Genomic DNA, 18,749 nt, shown 5'->3' on the forward strand with positions numbered 1-18,749 from the left:
CTTAGCATCTGATGGCTCCACAAAGTGAGCACCTCATCTATAGTCAGTGGAGCAGATGTTAATTTTACAGCCCGCAGACTGTGGAAAGTGCACAGACTGATTGAACTGTGATGTGCATTCTTATAATAAGCAGCATTCACCTTTGATGTTTAGTCAGAGAAATTTATGTCAAAGGATTTTACAGCTTTTATTGTAACAGATAGAAGTGCACTTATATTTGTGGAGATGGCTTTGCACTCAAGGGGCTCCCCAGATGAATAATACTGGCATTAAAACCCCTGAAGCAATATACAATACAGAAAGGAACCCAGCAGACGCATACTGTATCACTCAGATATGGGACAATGGAAAAATCAAGAAATGCAGTCACAGTTACTTTAAGTAATGAGAAACTAGGGCAGGAAAAGGCTGGACGATGGAGGAATAAATCAACCAATCAGCGGAATTAGTGTTGTTGAACTCCTTCCAAGAACACCTAAGGTCAAAGAAGGATGTTTTACAAATTTTAATGATGTGGCTTTGTCCTTTTTGCCCTGGAGTAGATCTCCTGTAAACGGGTAAATCATAAATTGTCTGAACAGCAGTGTACTGATGGCTTCATTTTGGTACAACTTAAAGCACAAGCCTTGGTTTTAATTTTAAAGAGTGCCCAGCACAAGTAACTCAGAGTTACAGAGTAAGAATTTGTCACAATTTGCTGCTTTTCCTACTTGCCCTATTTGCCTTTTGAAGAGAAAAGATACGATGAAAGTTGTAAATTATGGGTCAACGAGAGTGGATGAATGTGAATAGGGTGTTGGTCTGATTATGTGATGTCCTCGTGGGTTCAAACACTTCTCATGAGAGACGCTTCACTTTGCATTAGTGACAAGATCCTTGTAACAGGAGGTTAGCTGAGGCCAGCTGCCTGACTGACTGTGAGATTTCTGAAGCTGTCAGAAGTAAAGATTTAGGAGCTTGTGGCACTCATTTTGAAATCTGTATCTATCATGTTTCCTTTGAGGTTGACATCTAGTTGTAGGAGATTGTTATCATTGGTTATTAAGTGAGAAATGTTTATTGCTAGCCTGGGAACCAGACAAATCTGCTAAGCTCATGTTTCTCTGGCAGATACGCATTTGCAAATAGTGGTTTGTTGCATGAGAAAGCTGAAAACTCTGCAACAAGAAGTAAAAAATACATTGTTTTTTGTGTAACTGTGATTCTTTCCATGTATTGACTAAGGATTGTGGTCAATATGCTGTGGAACTGTGGGAAATCTTGTTTATAGTTGATGGTAAAGTGTTATTTTATTGTATTTAATATTATTTATGTATTTTACCTTTTTAGTCCTGTTACACAAATTATTAAGTGGGTCTATGATAGCTGAACATCTTCAGTAATTGTGGATTTATTGCTCGTATCACGTATCATGTAAAATCACCCTACCTTTACTTACACCTTGCAATAAAAATAGTAAAAAGCCTGGATTTGTAAGTGTTATCTGTAAACAATAGCAAAATCAACAACATCACTACTGCTACTAATAATAATAATAATAAATATAAAATAAATCTACGAAAGCCACACTGAAAACTAGCTAAATTAAGTTAAAATTGAAAATATATCAACCTGTATCAACCCAAATAATCAAGACTGTGTCCTCTGTCAATACCAAATATTATTAATAATATTCTAGCCTTGTGTAGTTTTTCTACAGGATTTATAGTCTGTTCAAATTAGCTCGATTAGTCTGCCCTCTGCAGGACAAGGGAGGAAACAGTATTTGACTTCACAAGAAACTTAAACCTGTATTAAACTTAAAATTTAGCCCAGTTTTATTTGCAGAGATGCAGTCACAGAGGCCCGTTTGTCAAACTGTAAAGACAAAAGCAACACTGCGTCATTGTTCAAACTAAACATATAACTATATAAAATCACAGTTATGCATGGGCCTGGGCCCCACAGCCTGTCAAGACACCATGACAATAATTACTCAGCCACAGACTGTATATAAAGTCTGTGCTCATAGCTCAACGTTAACTGCCGGTCTCTTAGAATCATGGGAAATGAAGTCTTTGGCCAAAATGGATCATACCAATCTTAAGTCACGACGTAAATAGTAGCGAAAACACGGATCCCTTTTTATCTTCAGGATTCATAGAAAATGACATTTTTTCTGTGAGTTTGTATGTTATTATATTTTTCATAAACGTTAAAAAAACGCGGAAATCATCGATAAAATCGTCGTCCCTCCCCCCTCTGACACTGAAGAATACAGGCGGCCCGTTACTGCAAGTCCTCTTCTCCCGTCGGATTACAGCCGAGGCAGCACGCTAAGAAACGATTACCGGGACATAAAACGTCGAATAAAGCCAAGAGTAAGTGTAGAAGACTTGTATTTATACGACATGGAATAAAAACTCTACTGCTTGTAAAACCCCATAAACTACTGTTGAATTTTGAGTTTTAAAGCGCCACGTGGTCAACGGAACTACAAGTTGCTGGGGCTGTGAGAAAACTTACTAACCTAACTTTAGCTAGTGTCTGGGTGAGCAGGCAACAGGTGACATACAACACGCGTCTCTGCTGTCATTACTCTCATTTTAACTGTGCTTTTTGCCTGATTTGTCACTGGTATTATAAATTAATTGCCCACTTTCTTAGTTGTTGGCGAATTGTTATTTTTGTCTCAGATTTATAATATTGAATTAACTTAAGAGTTTCCATAAGGGTTCGTAGTTTGAGAATTTTTGTGTTGTCTCTTATTTCTCTGTTGGGCATTAGCTTCCCATCCCAGATACCAAAGGTGAGTGTTGATGTTGAAGCTGCTTTTCAGCTGATGCCCTAACACATGCACTGGTTTATTGCTGTCTTTATAGTGTAGTGGAAGTATTTTCCACTCAGTTGCCAGTTTATTAGTTAAACATAGCCAAAACTAATGCAGCCTAATACAGCAGACCTGCAGTAAATCCTCCCTCCATGAAGGTTAAAGTGTTTCTGTTGAAACTGTTTCAGCGAGGTGTTCATTCACCTGTATGATCATTTTAGAGGATGTGGTTTGTGGTGCTGTTGAACTGTACTGCATTTTACTGAGAAGTGTTTACAATATCCCATCTAATCATCGACATATGGGGAGTAGGGCTGCAGCTAGCAGTTATTTCCATTATTGACTAGTCTGCTGATTTTGTTTTCTCGAATAACCAGTTAATCTTTTTAACTTTAAAATTGCAGAAATGTGTGAAAAACGCCCATCACAATTCCCAGAGCCCAAGGTGATGTATTCAGATTGCTCGTTTTGTGCAAGCAACAGTCCAAAGCCCAAATATATTGAATTTACACTGTTATAAAACAGAACATCCTCCTATTTAAGAAGTTGGTCCGAGCATATGTTTGGCATTTTTGCTTGAAAAGTGACCCAAACAATTAATTTTCTGTCGATTGACTAATTGTTTCAGCTCTAATAGAGTGGACAAAATATTAGGAACTCCTCCTCTGTCCGACTACTTTTAATTCTTTTATTCTTTTTAGATTCAAGAGTTCAGTGGGCAAAAATACCTCTTTATATATGACTGCAATTGAATGGAATAAACTTCTAGTATCTCTGAAACTCAGTGAAGCAGAGATACATTTTAAGCAGGCTATGAAGAAATTGCCAGCAAATAGTCTCTCAGAATGGGGACCTTTGCACAAATGAACTCAAGAGTTGTCATTTAATGGCACTTCTTTCATGTGATTAAATGGATATTGTATTTGCACCTGTCTGTCTTGCCAGACTTGAAGCAGTATTATGTGTATTTTATGATTGTCAAAGAAATCAGATTAACAAAATTCAACAGCTAAAAACTTCAACCTCCAAAATTACCATAAAGTTGAATCAACACCTCTTTATAAGAGAATGAAGGTAGGATTTATTGCAGGGCTGTCGTATTAGTCTGCATTAGTTTTAGCTAGGTGTACCTGAGAAATTGGAAACTGAGAGCATATATTTGCTATAAGGAATGTATTGCATGTGTGGTTGGTTTTTTTTATAAATGTTTTTTTTATCACGCATGATAATAGTGTCTTGTCATGTATGTTTAAAGGCAGTGCTGCTATCAGAAACATTTTGATTGTCTTTTAATGAAATTTCTGATTTTTATAATTCAAATTTATGTGATTATTTTGAATTATTTAAATATTCCATTCCACAATAGGTAGCGTACATTTTCCTCCAGTATGCCAAAACAAAGGTGAGCCAGACACTGCACAGGTTGGGTTTTTGGATGTTTCAAAAACGAACATCTTGTCATATTTAATGCATAAACAGTGTTTCCTCGTTAATTGGACACAGCTGCTGTGTGTTGAAAGGGATAGCCTTGTTCTAGTTTTGCAACACACCTGTCATTATCTGGGTGTAATTCACTGTGTGTGTGTGTTTCAAGTTAAAATGCTTCTTAATCATAAAATGATGATTTAAATAAAAAACATATTTGTACTGCATTGAGTTTTACATTTGAAATGAATATGGAGGAAACACTGCAAACGCATCCTAACCTAAATGTTGGCCATTTTCACCTGTCATTTGTGTTATTGATTGTTTTGGGTTTGCTTTTTGAAAGTCCAATGTGAGTCAGATTGATCAATGAACTGTTTATAACCTTTTTGGGTATTATTCCATATCCTGAAAGCATACACAAATGAGGACCTTTGCATTCTCAGGTTGGTTCCTCTATTTTCATAAAGGTTAAGCTCATTCTGAACTCTTCCTGTAACGGAAAATATGGCATTTTCTGGAAAATTTAAGCTTTTTGATCAATCAACTCTCTCTTTGCCCTCAAGACCACATTGGCATCATATAAGCCGTTTTATGAGCTTTTTTTGATGCGTCTAACCAGCATTGAACTAATGGCTCTAGCTTCCACCTGTTGCTTCTTTTCTCTCCTCATAAACCTGACACAAAAGTGAGAAGAGACCCCTTTAATAGAGAAATGGATCAGTCTTTGCCAAACCGTCAGCAAGGAGGAGCCCCTCAGCAGGCTGCACCAGTGGGGGCCTTCAGGCAGGGCAATATTCCCACTCTGGAGAGAGGCATCATCAGCGGAGACAATGTCCAGTTTGGGAGGCTGCGTCAACACACACGTTTGTCCCAGTCGGAGAGCCAGAGCTCTGGGGCTGAAGAGGAGTGGTTGAGCACCTCTATGGAAGCGAGCGGTTCCTATAGTCAAAGCCCCGTCCTCCAGGGCATGCAGGCAGAGGGAATCTGGCACCACCGCAGTGCTTACGAGCAGGCAGAGAGCAACTACCAACGCCGCCTCGCCTCAAATGGCAACGGACCGCTGTCATCCTCTCCGAGGAGTCCCAACACCAGAGGCTACTTGACCTTCCAGTCCAGACGTACCCGCGGCCAACAGCAGGATCATGGGTTCCCCATCACCACTGTCAAGGCCTCTGGTACTCCCCACCGTCAGTACAGTAGAGGCCGCAATCGAGCCTCCTCTGAGACCGAACAGGGGGGCAAAGGCAGCCGGGGGCCGACCCGGAGGAAGAGAGTCCTCTCTGAGACGGAAAGCAGGCCCACATGGGACAAGTATGGCACCTCTCACACAGGGAATGGGAGAGACATGTGTGTTTTCGGTTTATTTAACTTCTATGATTTTTTTGTTGTTGTTGTTGTCTGTCTGCATTTTTGTTTGGCCTTTTTAAGTTATGCTAACTTGTGTATTGTGTGTAGATATGCAGGTTTATAGACGAGCCTTTTGTTTGGAGTTTTTTTTTTTTTTTTTTTTTTTGTGTGTGTGTTTTTAGGCCATATTCAGACTGACTTTAGCACTCAGAGATAATAAACGTAGCACCCTCATTCATTTAAATGAAGTCAATCCATTAATGCAGCAGGGGTGCCAACACAGAGGGCTTCAGCAAAAAAGTTAAACCTCGCTCAGCTTTCACCGCAGTGCAATGCAACATCATCGCAAGACGCTGCGGTGGCCATTTGATTACATGCACGTTCCTGGTAGATTACTTTTGTCATTGCTGTATTCCCACTGTTTATCTTTCAATCATTGTGGCGAAAGATGAAATGACTTTCACCGCAATAACTTTCCAGAGCTGTAAAATCCTGTCTCAGAGTATTATAAATTTCTGTGCAGTGTTTTGGCATCTGATAAGCCTTTAACTAGTATCAGTACCTGGATCAACACGCCCCCATCAATGCAGCCCCTGGCATTTTAAGTCTGGCCTTGTGTCGGTGTCGCATAACTATTTGTGTACAACATGCAGCCATTTGCTGTCATGTATAGCAAACTGGGTCTGTGTTTCACACAACAAAGTGGACCTCTGCTATCACTAAGGGGGGTTGTTAGCAGGCAGTGACCAACCTTTTGTTCTATAATCCAGACTTTGCAGACCAGGCAACTGTGTTTCACTGACTGAGGAATGTGTACATGCCTGTCTGCTGCAGTAAACCCGTCAGCAAAATGAGAAGGGAGGTGAAGCATATATGCAGAATAGTCTTTTTCACTCTTTTTAATTCTTATTCTGCCATTAATTTACTGTGTATATGATAAAAACTGTCTGCGTTCCGCGTTGTTTTGTCTCTCCCTATTCCACCACTCCATGCATGGTGTTATAACCTATAATATACGGTGTCATGCTCAAGCATCTAAGTAAGCCATGTTCTCATGTTACTCATTTCTTGTCACTGATTGTGCTGGTTGTAATGACTAACCACCTGGTCATGGCTGTTGGTTAGTACATAAATTGTTGGATGCAGATCAATGTTTAGTTTTTTGGGGGTTTTTGCATTATCTTCTCCTAAATTTCTAACTTCCCTCCTCAGTACCAACATGAGTGGACTGCAGTGCCTCGCCTCGGAGAACATCTGGTTCGACAAACACAGCTACGATGAGGCAGAGAAGTGCTTCTACGAGGGAGCCAATGGACTCTCCACACAGCAGCGCCAGGTAGAACAAGCACATTTTGTCTTTGTCTTTTGATAGCTTGGCTGTTTTTTTGTTTTTGTTTTTTTTTTTATGTAGCCCAAGAGCAAAGCGGCTTTAGTTTTGTGTAGTCGGTACCTTGTTTCGTGTGTGTCAACCTGATCATGCTTACAAATACGAACACTTGTTTTTTGGACAAACTTTATTTCCAATCCTCCTCTTGTCTCTTGCTGCCGTCTTTTGAAGTTCCTTTTCGTTTCCTGCCTGACACCTCCTCAGCTCATGCTGTCCTGCCAGTCACTGGCCTATTAGTTTAAGCAATAGTTACATAATCATCAGTCACAGCCCGGAGCAGCTGTGTGCATGTGAGTTAAGCCACTCGATTTAGAAGTGGCTCGTCCTAGTGAGGGGGGTCAGGTGGTTTGGCAGCTGTCTCTGCTTCTCAGGCTGTCCAGGGCTGCAGCAGCTCTGAGAGTTTCTTGAGTTGAGTTTTTCAGATATGTTCCTCTACTGCTGCCCAAATACAGTAGAGGTGAGTGGAACATGTCTTTACAGTAACAATCTCCTGGTTCCTCAGGACAGATCACTCTGTCAAGTGCTTGGGTGGAAAGTGATTTCAATGAAAATTGTTTACATTTCAGTACAATGTGTACTGAACTGTGGGGTCAGGTCATGGGTTTGTGTACCCACATGCTTGCTGACAAAATGTGCATAACCTTTTTATATTGCAACATGAGGCACAACTAAATAAGTCTGTAGCTCACATTTATTTGCTTTTGTAAGGTTAAAAAAAAAACCTACAAGTTTTGGAAATCATCATTCCTTTTCAAATTATTAAAATCTTTTAATAACAGGGTCATCCTAAATGTTGGTGTATGGGCTGTCCTGCTTTTGTCTGTTTTGCATGCTGTTGTCTGTCTTTCTCACTGCTCCTGCTTCATCAGTGCTTTACCCACACATGCCTGCAGGAGAGAGAAGTTAATGCCATCCTGCAGAACATTGCGAAATCCCGTCAGAACATCCAGCAGTCCCTAGTACAGTACTATAAATGAGCCGCAGGCACACACCCCCTGTAGTGGCAGGACTGTACTCACTAATGTTCATGTACCAGCCCTAAAATAGGGGAATAGCTGTTGAAATGATGATTAAAGTATGGACAGCAAGTTCTTGGACTGTTTAGCCTTCAACTTATTTCAGTCCCAGAAAGCACAAGTGTTACATGCATGTTACATTTTCTCTTACGAGACACTTATTCTCCCTTTGACCTCTGCAATGAAGATTGTGGAAGAAGCAAGCAATCTGTCAGTAAGCTGCTTATGTGTTTGTCTTTACATCAGTGGCATTTGCTATATTGTTAGCAGTACGCGTGTGGTCATTTTTGCATAAACAAGTGTTCAAAGGAATTAAAATCAGCTTTTTCTCACCAGTAGCTACTTAAATGTTACCTTTTTTTTAAGGAAACTTTTACGCTGTAATTGTTCCTCCTGTTCACACTGGCAGCAAAGAGATCCCTTTTCAAGCATTTTCAATGTAAGTAATTGGTGATTAAAATCCACAGTCCATGTTATGTGCAGAAATTTAAAATGGCTAAATAAAAAGCTAATTTGACCAGTCAAGTGAGTATCTTCCAAAGTCACTGTCTTCTTCAGTACAAAAGGAATTAAGTGAATAATGACACACTCAACATATCTATGTGAGTATTGTATTAAGATGGACTAAAATGTATAAGCCTGACTTAAATTCTTGGGGCTTGTTTGCGGGAAACAGCTGCCTTGAAGGGGTTCATGAGTGTTCAGTTTATGTAAGTAAGACACAAGTGGTTTTATGGCCCACTCTGTAAACATGTGGTAAAACAGTTAAAAGGGCTCTGTAGAGCTGCAGGATTAATTATTTCCCATTTTGGTAGTGACTAGTGACTTTTTATTCAGTCATTTGATTTAGTGTTGATACAAAAAGTTGGTTAATGCAGTTTTAAAATGTTTTATCCCATTTCTGACACTATTGTCATCAGTTTCTATTACTGACTACTCTGAAGCAGTGGATATTGGGACATGTGTAGCATCTGACTTTTTCCTCTACAACCAGTACTTTTCTTTTTGTCTTTTGTGTATTTTATTTTATTTTTTGTCTTCACTTTGTACATCACCGGGTGCAGGGGAAAATGGCCATGCAGCAGGGTAAAGGGCGCCAGCAGAAACGGCAGCACAGAAACGTAAGTCCTCCTCATCCAGCTTTGCTGCTCGGGCCTAGGAACGCTGCATGGCTGATACACAGCCGTGGGGTGCTGGCTTTCTGCTGCTGCCTGAAGTGGAGTGTGCTACTATTATCACAGCACTAAGATGTCTCATCCTGTACCACGTTCTTACCATCCTGCATCTTTTTTTTTTTTTTGAGGCATCATAACTACCACTAACTGATTCAGAATGTATATTTTTAGGGGAAGATTTTGCTAGATATTGTGATCATAATTATTATTTAAATGCTAATAAATTTAACAGCTAGCCTGGCTCTGTCCAAAGATCCACATACCAGCACCTCCCAGAGGTCACTAATTAACATGTTATAGCTCGCTACTTTAATCCATACAAATACCGAAATGGCATGTTTTGTTTTGGGTTTTTCTTTAAGCTAGGCAGATTTTGTTAAACAGAGCTAGCTGTTTCTCCCTGTTTTCAGTCTTTAAGCTAAGCTAATCGGTTGCTGGCTAACATTATATTTAAAAGATATTTATATTTAAATATGAGAGTGGTACCGGATCTTCTCATCTGTCTGCAAGAAAGATGTTTTTCCCTAAATGTCAAACTATTCCCTTAAATCTCTGACCAATTTTCCAACAATTAATTTTTTGGTGAGAAACGAAAGTTCTCATCAAGCTGGTGTCTTTTTTTTTTTTTTTTTTTTTTTAAACTCTGTACAGAGTTTGTCTACCTGTCTACATTAAATCCACTCTTTATTGGAGACAGAGTGAGTTGATTTTAACATCAGCATTGTGTGTGTAAAGTGTAACCAGATCAAAGTGCTGTGTAATAATAGATTTTAGCCTTGCATGGCTTTCTTTTTAAACCTCACCACTTTGACTATTTGTTTTTGCTTGCTTCTCTTCAGGCTTCGATTGGACCTCAACCTGGATGACAGTACATTTGCTTTAACATTTGAACACTGACCTGCAACATGAGACTTGCTAATTAATTTGTGTATCTTTCCACAGTCATCCTCACATGCAGGAGGAGACCAGGAGCTGGTTTCACGCATGAAAAGCCTGGAACTGGAGAACCAGACTCTGCACAAAGGTGTGTGTGTTGAGTTTTTTCACGTCTTCCTGAGCTTTTGCTTACTTAATACACAGTATGAATACTTAATTTTCCTTTTGTGTTTGCTTGTCAGTGGTAAAGGAGATGAGAGCAGCCCTGCAGAAGCTGGAGTCCAGAGTGGTTGTGCTGGAAAAGAGCCCAGCAGCCGTCCCGTGTGTTAAGGTAGATAACTAAGAATTTAGTAGGTTTTTATTTACAGTATGTTACTACATGTATATGTTCACTATATCTATAAAGCACATGTCTGAGGCAAGACAGCTTTGTCTAATATTGTCATCTACTTTATTACATGTTAAGACTCAATTGGCAAACCATCTAATTTACAATGCCAAATAAGTTTTTCTTTTCTCTTGTTTTTGATTTATAAGTTCCCTTTTTTATGTTTCGTTTATCTGCTTTTGTTATTTGTTTGCTTTGCAGGGTTCAACACTAACTTAAAAGTGGTTGCCAATTTATCAAAATGGTTGCCATGGCAACCGTTACTGTCGAGCCTTGCTTTGTCTTGTCTGATGTTTATGATTATACTTGATTTGAATTGTTTTGTATTGGGGCGGCCTTTTGTATAAGCCCTTTGGCTTCCTGTCTCCCCTGCACATATCTATTGATGCTCTATTATTATATGTCTTGTTTTAATTGTGAGGACAAATAGAGATTTAAAAAAAGAAATATAAAACCCTTATTGGTAAAATGCCCTCTAAACAGCTCACCTCCACAGCTATTTGCTCATTCTGATTCATTGTTTTGACCAGGCTGCTCCAGTCCAGGCTGCTCCAGTCAAACAAGTGGAAAATGGTGGTGATGCTGACGATGACGACATTGATTTGTTCGGCAGTGACGATGAAGATGAGGAGGCAGCACGTCTCAAGCAGGAACGCCTGGATGCCTACGCAGCCAAGAAGTCCAAGAAACCTGTCCTCATCGCCAAGTCATCTATCCTGTTGGACGTAAAGCCCGTACGTATCCTCCTAAACTGTATCATGTAGCTCAAATTATTATCATTATTATTATAATATACTAGGTCCACTGCAGTTGTTCTCATATAGGGAACCTACAGTTGCAATAATGACTCACTGTTCAAGGTGAAGGAAAAAACTTAAATTTTTAATTCATTCAGCCAAAATGACACCCAATGCGTTAAAGTCAACTCCACAACAAAATAAATTCAACATGCATATTGAAACTTATGAAGTATGCCATGTCATTATATGCAATTGCAAACTTATGGAGAAGTTTAGCCTTAAAGCCTTTTAGCTATGAATTTAACCCCACCTCTATGTTCCCTTAGTGGGACGATGAGACTGATATGGCGAAGCTGGAGGAGTGTGTGCGCTCGGTGCAGATGGACGGGCTCCTGTGGGGAGCATCCAAACTGGTGCCAGTTGGTTACGGCATCAAGAAGCTGCAGATCAACTGTGTGGTCGAGGACGATAAAGTTGGCACTGACATCCTGGAGGAGGAGATCACCAAGTTTGAGGACTATGTAAGTAATGATCACTTTGAATTTGTTCACTCACTTTTTTTTTTTCTTTTTTCTTTTAATCGTTACCTCGTGTGGTATCTAGCCCTGGAGATAGCTTTGATTTTCTGCTGCAGTTTTAAGACCTCTGTATTACACATTTCTGCCTCCACCCCAATACTATGGAGCTAAATTTAAATTTCAGTACATTTATATGCACACAAGAAGCCATCCTTGAATTATATAAATGTTTAAAATGCTTTATTGACTTTAAATAAAATGGCTTAGATGTACAACTTGTTCATTTAAAATAAGATTTGATGCATAAATCACTAACACCATAAATATATACCTTGACTTGTTGGACTTTTCTTTCTCTGCAGATCCAGAGCGTAGATGTTGCTGCCTTCAATAAGATCTAAGCTCCATCAGCTCTTTACCTGCTCCACCAAAGTGTTGCTGCTGCTCCCGGCTTGCACAGTTATTAAAATGCTAAGTTTTGAGCACAAAGATCTGTTTGTTTAATTATTATTACGAGTCAAACAAATATTTTGAACTTAACAAGATTACTTGAGAACTGTTATGCTTGGAGTACAGTCAGCTTTATATTTAGAGAGAGCACACCCTCAAAGTAGAGCTCAACCCCACCCAAAATCCTGGGTATACAGGCTGGGTGAATGTAGTCTTGACTTTATGGAGTAAAACCATCGAATCAGAAACATTATAGAAGGACAAAGTCCCCCCTCGGAAGTCCAGATACACTCCTATCCTGCTGCAGCAGGGGGCAGCGATGGTCACGCTCTCCTTATTGTGCTGAAATGAACAGACTGAGTAAGTGCAGTCCAGACTCCAAGATTTGGAGTTGTGTCCAAGCTTGCAGTCGCTCCCTCCTCCGCTCCTGCTCATGTTTTTGTAGCAGACACCAATGGAAACCCCGCCGTTACCAGCCCACTCTACCTCCCAGTAGCAGCGTCCAGCCATCCCAGCTCTGCACAGTACCTGGGCCCAGCTGGTGAAGCGAGACGGGTGGTCTGGGTATGGCTGCGGCTCCAAACGTGTGGTCACCGCTCTTCGACCATCAGAGAAGCTTAGATAGGGATTGGCTGTGTTGGGGTCCAGGGTTATATCATTGTAATCTGGAAACAGTAGATGCACATTGTCAGACACCAACTATTGGTTTCATAAAGATGGATGTTGGTAAGGTTTATCAAATAATTGTACTCACATTGTAGGAAATCAGCTCTTGTCTTTGGTTCCGAGTTGTATGGTATGTCAATGTCTTTTGCTGTTAGACAGAATAGATTCCTATTTATTTTTCCCATAGACAATGTTGTGACTCAGTTAGACCACTGCTACTGCTTGGATCGGCATGAAACTCCTGGTTAAAATCATCAGTACAAAAGAACTTAATTCAAAAATATCTTTTGATTAAAAGACAAGCCTGTGTACATAAAAACTGAGGCTAAACTGACATCCCAGGTAAAAAGTCTGCATCCTCACCAGCTGATTATAAATGTAGTTAAAAGACATGGAAATAAACAACATTGTTCTTGTATTGCATTGTAGAGCTAGTTAGTCTAAGGAAAATTTAACTGTTAGTTTGTTCTTACACAACACTTTTTGGCTGCCTAGCATACTTGTTCGTATTTTCAAACCGTATTTTAACGGTTACAGAAGTAGCTAGCTAATGGCACATTTGTTGAATCCTCACACTTTTAATCTTGTGTTTCAACCTTGGATTTATTATCTTATACATCCATGGTTTCAACATGTGAAGAAACCTATAGTTTGACAGACCTGCTGCTCCACAGTTACGGTTGCTAAGCTATGATTGGACAATCACTATCTGGGGGAGGGGTTTAGTAAAGGTTCAGTGTAACCACTAAAAATAAACTTGCATACCTTTAGTCTTTTCAGAGGTACTTTGATTGCTGGTTTCCTTAAGCGAAATTACTAGAAATGCAGACAAACAGTGATTTTAGTGACAATTTCTAAAAACAATAAGTCATATGTATGGTAATCAGTTGCAAAAGAGACCTACCCTTATCAGAGATCCTGTTGAATTCCCTTTCAAGTGTTTCGGCCAGACTGTCTTTGAGATCAGCCAGGGCTCCTCTCATGGTTTTATACATCAAGTATTGAAGTGCATCAGTGTTGGGCATCTCCACAGTCTTTGTAGGTAAGTGAAGAGACTTGCACTTCTGCAGTGACATGCAATACAAACCAGGAAGGAATCACTTAGTGGGTCATGAACCTACATGAAGTTCACGCTGCACTTAAAATTATATTGACTGGATCTGTCAGGAAGCATGGAGTATATTTGACTTGTGTTACATTTCATCATTTATCTTTACAGGGTGCTTCACACACGGCAACAAATTAAAAACAAATGTAAAAGCTTAAAAGTTAAAATATGGTAACTGGACTAGAATAATGTAATGTTTCAGAGTGATGAACGTTTGGGATAAGGTATTTGATAAAACCAATTATTTTTAATGTATCTAAGGAACAGATCTTTGTCAATTACAGTATTGTCTCATTGCTATGAAAGAAAAAGACACAAAGTGACCAGGAGTCACCTGTGCAGGTTTGACATGTTTGTCAGTATGTATAATAGTAAACATGCTTCTTTATTACTTATCTATTAACTATGGTATTTCCAAGGAGGCCTGGACTTAATGTTGACGATGGGTTACCACACAGTTTTAATCTTGAGTTCTTTGATAATCAAAATATTTAAAACATGTAGTAATATAACCTAAAAGAATGACAACCCAGACTAAAATCAACCTTTAAGACAAGTGAGTTAAGCAGAAACTTTCCAATAAAGTATAAATGCAAAGGCTCTGTCCCCTCTACTTTTGAGCCTTGACTATGGCCAAAAGATTTGACTAAATGTCAGGGCCTGCATTTATCAAGCTGCTAAAAATGAATGTTTGGAATTTTCTTTTAACTTAACTTTTACTCCTACTCACAAACTTAAGAATAAAAACTACAAAGGATCTTTAGACAGCACGATGTTCCTGTTTTCTTTAAACCAGGCAACACTTTAAGACAGAAACTCGTTCACCCTTAGGACAAGATGCCCACACAAAAACAGAGCAATGTAGTTTACTCCATTCAATGCAGTGAGGAAAACTGCAAAGAACGGTACATAGGTGAGACCAAACAGCCACTTCACAAAAGACTATCAGCACAGACGACACGCTAACTCAGGATTACAGAGCGCCGTGCATTTGCATCTAAAAGCTACAAACCACACATTTGAAGACAGCGAGGTGAAGATTCTTAGTAGAGAGAAGAGTTGGTTTGAACGGGGCGTCAAGGAAGCCATTTTTGTGAAGAAAGAACCCCTCTTTGAACAGAAATGGTGGTCTGAGATTCAATCTGCCCAAAGTCTATCACAGTGTATTAGCACCTTGGTCACGCCTATCACATGCTAATCAGGTACTGAACAGTGATTGGGGAGGTGCAGCCAGAAAACAATAGGCCTGATTACTGGGCCATCATGGAAACTATTAGGTCAGTTTCAGGTGAAACTAGCTAATCAACAGATACTCAGGTAGACTCCTTACTGAAGGCAGGGCTTATGCAACACAGAGTAGTTTAAATTTCTGAGTTCCCGTCCCATTTTTTCACAATTGAGAATGACTTCCGGATGGGAGCCGAAACGTCTTGATTCTGAAAACAGTGTCCAGATGACTACAACTGAAACCTTTTCTACGATAGAACACTCCTGGATGGATGAGGGACTACACAGTCTTAAGAATAAAATGTATTAATCAAATGGCTTATGACTAAAAATACTTGAAGAGAGCTCTGGGGGGGTCTGTTAAATTGGTTAAAAGTAGATCCTAGATAACTGCAGTACAGAAAGAGGTGAGCGCACACACACCTGAGGCATGTTTTAGAGTTATTGTTCAAAACATAATTGAGCTGAAACAACACAGTATGTAGTTAAAGCCGACTACTTGCACCAATTTGTCTTCTTTTTTTTGTTTGTGTCCATTTTAGCCAATTTCCCATGAATCATCCCGATTTATATATTATACATATATTGTTAATTTCACATGTTTACATGGAGATGTTAGAGATTTAACACAAAAAATGAACTTTAAAAAAAAAAAAAATTAAAATCACATTTTTGCAGAATAAGAAGTAAGAACAATGGGGCTGTTTCAGGGTAAATCCTCATCTCTGACTATTCCTGATCTGTCATTCATGCGTTTAATCATGTGATCACTTGATAAATGTGTTTTATTTTTCACATTCAGTGAAGAACGTTTTTTACTCCTAAATTGACTCTTAATAGCACTAAGTAATTCTTAGAAGTCTGATAAATACAGAAATATAGCAAAGGGCCTTAAAGGTAATCAAAACTACAGCATATTTTTGAAATATTTCTCAGGTGATGGAAGACATGGTTGGCCTATTCCCACATTACTGGCCGAGTTATCCTCTGTCCCATACCTGAAGAAAGTGGACGTGGTCCCCGTTGCGAGAAAGCTTCTCCAGCTCAGCATCAGCCCTCCTGAGCTCAGCTGTCTCCCTCTGTATCTTCTCCAGCAGCTCCTCAGCCTGACTGACAGCTGCTCTCTCCTGCACTCTGATCAGCTCCTTCACCTCACAGCTTTGTTTCTCTATGGAGCGGATCAGCTTAGAGAAAACCCTCTCACTCTCCTCCACTGCTGCTTGTGTGGAGTGCTGTGGAGGAGAAAGTTTTCCAGGAATCATGCAAACCCCACTTTTGAGTGTAGACAGTATGTCAACAACATATTTAAAAGCTCCTTTATACTGAAAATACGCTTACCTTGATGTATCTGACAACATATCTAAGTTCCTTCTCCGTGTCCTTCAATTTCTGCACAGACTTCATAGAGGTTTCCTGTAGTTTTTTCTAAGAGAATACAAAAGATGAATATCACACAGCGCACTCCCTCAGGCTGCTCAAATATTTATTCCACGCTTGACTTTCAAGATGGAAAGTTTTGATTTTACAATCAAAAGGATGGGATTGCACTGGAAGGCCTTTGGTCTGACACAGTAACATCAGAGCACAAGATATGGCTGCAGCACATTTTACACTCCCTGTATTCAATATTTTAAATATTAAATGCCGAAGCCTTTACACCAGGATAGAAAAGACATCTTTCATCTTATCACACCAGATAGACAAATTTGGCCCATTTATCAACACTGTCAGCAGTTGTGGCTGTAACACACAGCTCATGGAGGCAATTAAGGTACTTTAACAGCCTTAGTCAAGCTCTAAAAATATTTACATTTCCCACAATGCAACTTGATAGCTGCCCACATCTTTCAAACTCCACAACCTAGTTTGTGATGCAGACTCTGTTCTAAATTTATAGTCTCCAATGTCGTGTTCATGCCATAATGGAGTTATCATACATGTAAACTCGTGTCAACATCCTAGTCATAATTACAACTGGGAAACTAAGAAAGCGTTGATATATCCAACTTGGCACTTAAAAGAATAGTTTGACATTTTGGGAATTACACTTGTTTGCTTTCTGTTGAGTTAGATGAAAAGAATGATACCACTCATGTTTGTATGCTAAATATGAAGCTACAGCCAGCAGCCAGTTAGCTTAGCATAAAGACTGGAAACAGGGAAACAGCTAGCCTGGCTCAGTCCAAAGTAACAAAACCCACCTACCATAGTCAGTGAACAGTAGTTTTATTATTTTAACAAGTTGCATTTTAGCACATCGTAAATATGGGATTCCTTTCCATCTCTACCATCAATCCCATGTAACGCGGTACAAGCCCAAGTTAACCCTGATGATGTCATAGTGATGTAATCAGGGTTATTGTCTCAGTTGCCAATGCTCATACAGAACCACAGAAAACATTACACAAGTATTATCACAGAATGAGGAGTACCAACCATGACTAGTAACAATCGAAAACATACTTTCAGGTAAATCCTCTGTCTGAATTTTGATCCAAAAACACACACACATACACATTTTATATATATATATATATATATATATATATATATATATATATATATTTTATTTTGAAGCACTTGAAAGAGTTTCCCCTCAGGGATCAATAAAGTATTTCTGATAAAATAAAATAAAAATAATTTTAATCTTAAATTATCAATCGATTCATATAACATACTGCAAATCAAGCTGTTCAGAAACATGTGAACATTCCTAAAATTTAAATGAACGAATCATTTCTGGATCTTAAGAAATATTCAAACCCACCTGTTGTGTTGCTCTCTCATCCCCCACTGAGACTGTGTCATGGCCCTTGTGGCTCTCTTTAACACACTGGGAACAGACACACTGCTGGTCGGTGAGACAGTACAGCCTCAGTGATTTATCGTGCTGTGGGCACAGCTTCTCTCTCAGCTGATCTACAGCTGGGATCAATTTATGGGTCTTCCCGTGAAAGCGTTCTTCGTGGACTCTCAAGTGAGCCACGCAGTAAGACTCCGAGCACGCGAGGCAGGATTTAACAGCTTTGCCTTTTCTCCTGGTGCAAACACTGCATTTCACATCCGCAGGTTTGGCCAAGTGTTGAGCAGCGGCTTGAAATCCGGTTCGCTGAAACTTTTCCAGCACTTCACCCAGAACTGTGTTTCTGCTCAGCAGAGGTCTCGGATTAAACACCTGCCTGCACTGTGGGCAGCTGTACTGGCCTTTCTGCTTGGTCCTGTTCCAGTAGTCTTCTATGCAGTCCAAACAATAGCTGTGTCCACAGGGGATCGTCACCGGGTCTCTTAAAACCTCCAGGCACACTGAACAACAAAACTGGTCTTGTTCAATAGAAATAGTTGCTGCTGCCATCTCCTACTCAGTCTGAACAGAAACTGGAAGGGACAAAGATGGGCGTGGCTCACAGGTGTGCTGATGACGCTACTCAGGTTTCACCTGCTGCACCCTGAAGCCTCCAATCACAGCCAGAAAACCAGCAAATAGGCTGCCCCAGATAAAGCAAAGTGCAAACATTTTATTGAACCACCTCTCATACATTAGATAAGCTCATATTAGATGCACTGACCAGGGAATGTTATTTGACAAATAACATTTTGCACAAAAGCACTGCAGT

The 18,749-nt window shown here is 39.7% G+C and overlaps 2 protein-coding genes across 10 annotated transcripts; one reads left to right on the plus strand and one right to left on the minus strand.

Moving 5' to 3' along the window:
• The first annotated feature begins 2,257 nt into the window (after window positions 1-2,257).
• eef1da (eukaryotic translation elongation factor 1 delta a (guanine nucleotide exchange protein)) lies at window positions 2,258-12,173 on the plus strand. Of its 9 annotated transcripts, none has more exons than XM_044218856.1 (10): window positions 2,261-2,360; window positions 2,767-2,788; window positions 4,924-5,584; window positions 6,797-6,920; window positions 9,052-9,108; window positions 10,105-10,186; window positions 10,281-10,369; window positions 10,957-11,160; window positions 11,493-11,687; window positions 12,047-12,173. In XM_044218856.1, the coding sequence occupies exons 3-10, from the start codon at window positions 4,950-4,952 to the stop codon at window positions 12,083-12,085; spliced, it is 1,425 nt and encodes a 474-aa protein (XP_044074791.1). In that variant the 5' UTR covers window positions 2,261-2,360; window positions 2,767-2,788; window positions 4,924-4,949; the 3' UTR covers window positions 12,086-12,173. The 9 variants fall into 9 exon arrangements, with proteins under 9 accessions (XP_044074798.1, XP_044074800.1, XP_044074791.1 ...); XM_044218862.1 differs by lacking the exon at window positions 4,924-5,584 and adding an exon at window positions 4,176-4,211 and having other exon boundaries at window positions 2,277-2,360; XM_044218863.1 differs by lacking the exon at window positions 4,924-5,584 and having other exon boundaries at window positions 2,258-2,360.
• Window positions 12,174-12,272: 99 nt separating this feature from the next.
• Window positions 12,273-18,702, minus strand: LOC122886535 (E3 ubiquitin/ISG15 ligase TRIM25-like). The gene is made up of 7 exons (XM_044218855.1): window positions 17,903-18,702; window positions 16,474-16,560; window positions 16,134-16,367; window positions 13,705-13,864; window positions 13,566-13,616; window positions 12,889-12,948; window positions 12,273-12,799 (listed from the first exon to the last, which is right to left on the minus strand). The coding sequence occupies exons 1-7, from the start codon at window positions 18,485-18,487 to the stop codon at window positions 12,273-12,275; spliced, it is 1,704 nt and encodes a 567-aa protein (XP_044074790.1). The 5' UTR covers window positions 18,488-18,702.
• Window positions 18,703-18,749: the final 47 nt, after the last annotated feature.

The sequence above is a fragment of the Siniperca chuatsi genome, linkage group LG13, assembly GCF_020085105.1.
Source record: "Siniperca chuatsi isolate FFG_IHB_CAS linkage group LG13, ASM2008510v1, whole genome shotgun sequence".
NCBI classification, from domain to species: Eukaryota; Metazoa; Chordata; class Actinopteri; order Centrarchiformes; family Sinipercidae; genus Siniperca; species Siniperca chuatsi.

Bases quoted from the DNA above. Each gene is read 5' to 3' on its own strand.
- eef1da (XM_044218856.1), top strand. From the start codon at position 4,950: ATGGATCAGTCTTTGCCAAACCGTCAGCAAGGAGGAGCCCCTCAGCAG. The intron at 6,921-9,051 runs GTAGAACAAGCA...CACCGGGTGCAG, and splicing joins TCTCCACACAGCAGCGCCAG to GGGAAAATGGCCATGCAGCA. The intron at 9,109-10,104 runs GTAAGTCCTCCT...ATCTTTCCACAG, and splicing joins AGAAACGGCAGCACAGAAAC to TCATCCTCACATGCAGGAGG.
- LOC122886535 (XM_044218855.1), bottom strand. From the start codon at position 18,487: ATGGCAGCAGCAACTATTTCTATTGAACAAGACCAGTTTTGTTGTTCA. The intron at 16,561-17,902 runs GTGGGTTTGAAT...GTATTCTCTTAG, and splicing joins ATGAGAGAGCAACACAACAG to AAAAAACTACAGGAAACCTC. The intron at 13,865-16,133 runs GTATGGGACAGA...ATGTCACTGCAG, and splicing joins ACCACGTCCACTTTCTTCAG to AAGTGCAAGTCTCTTCACTT.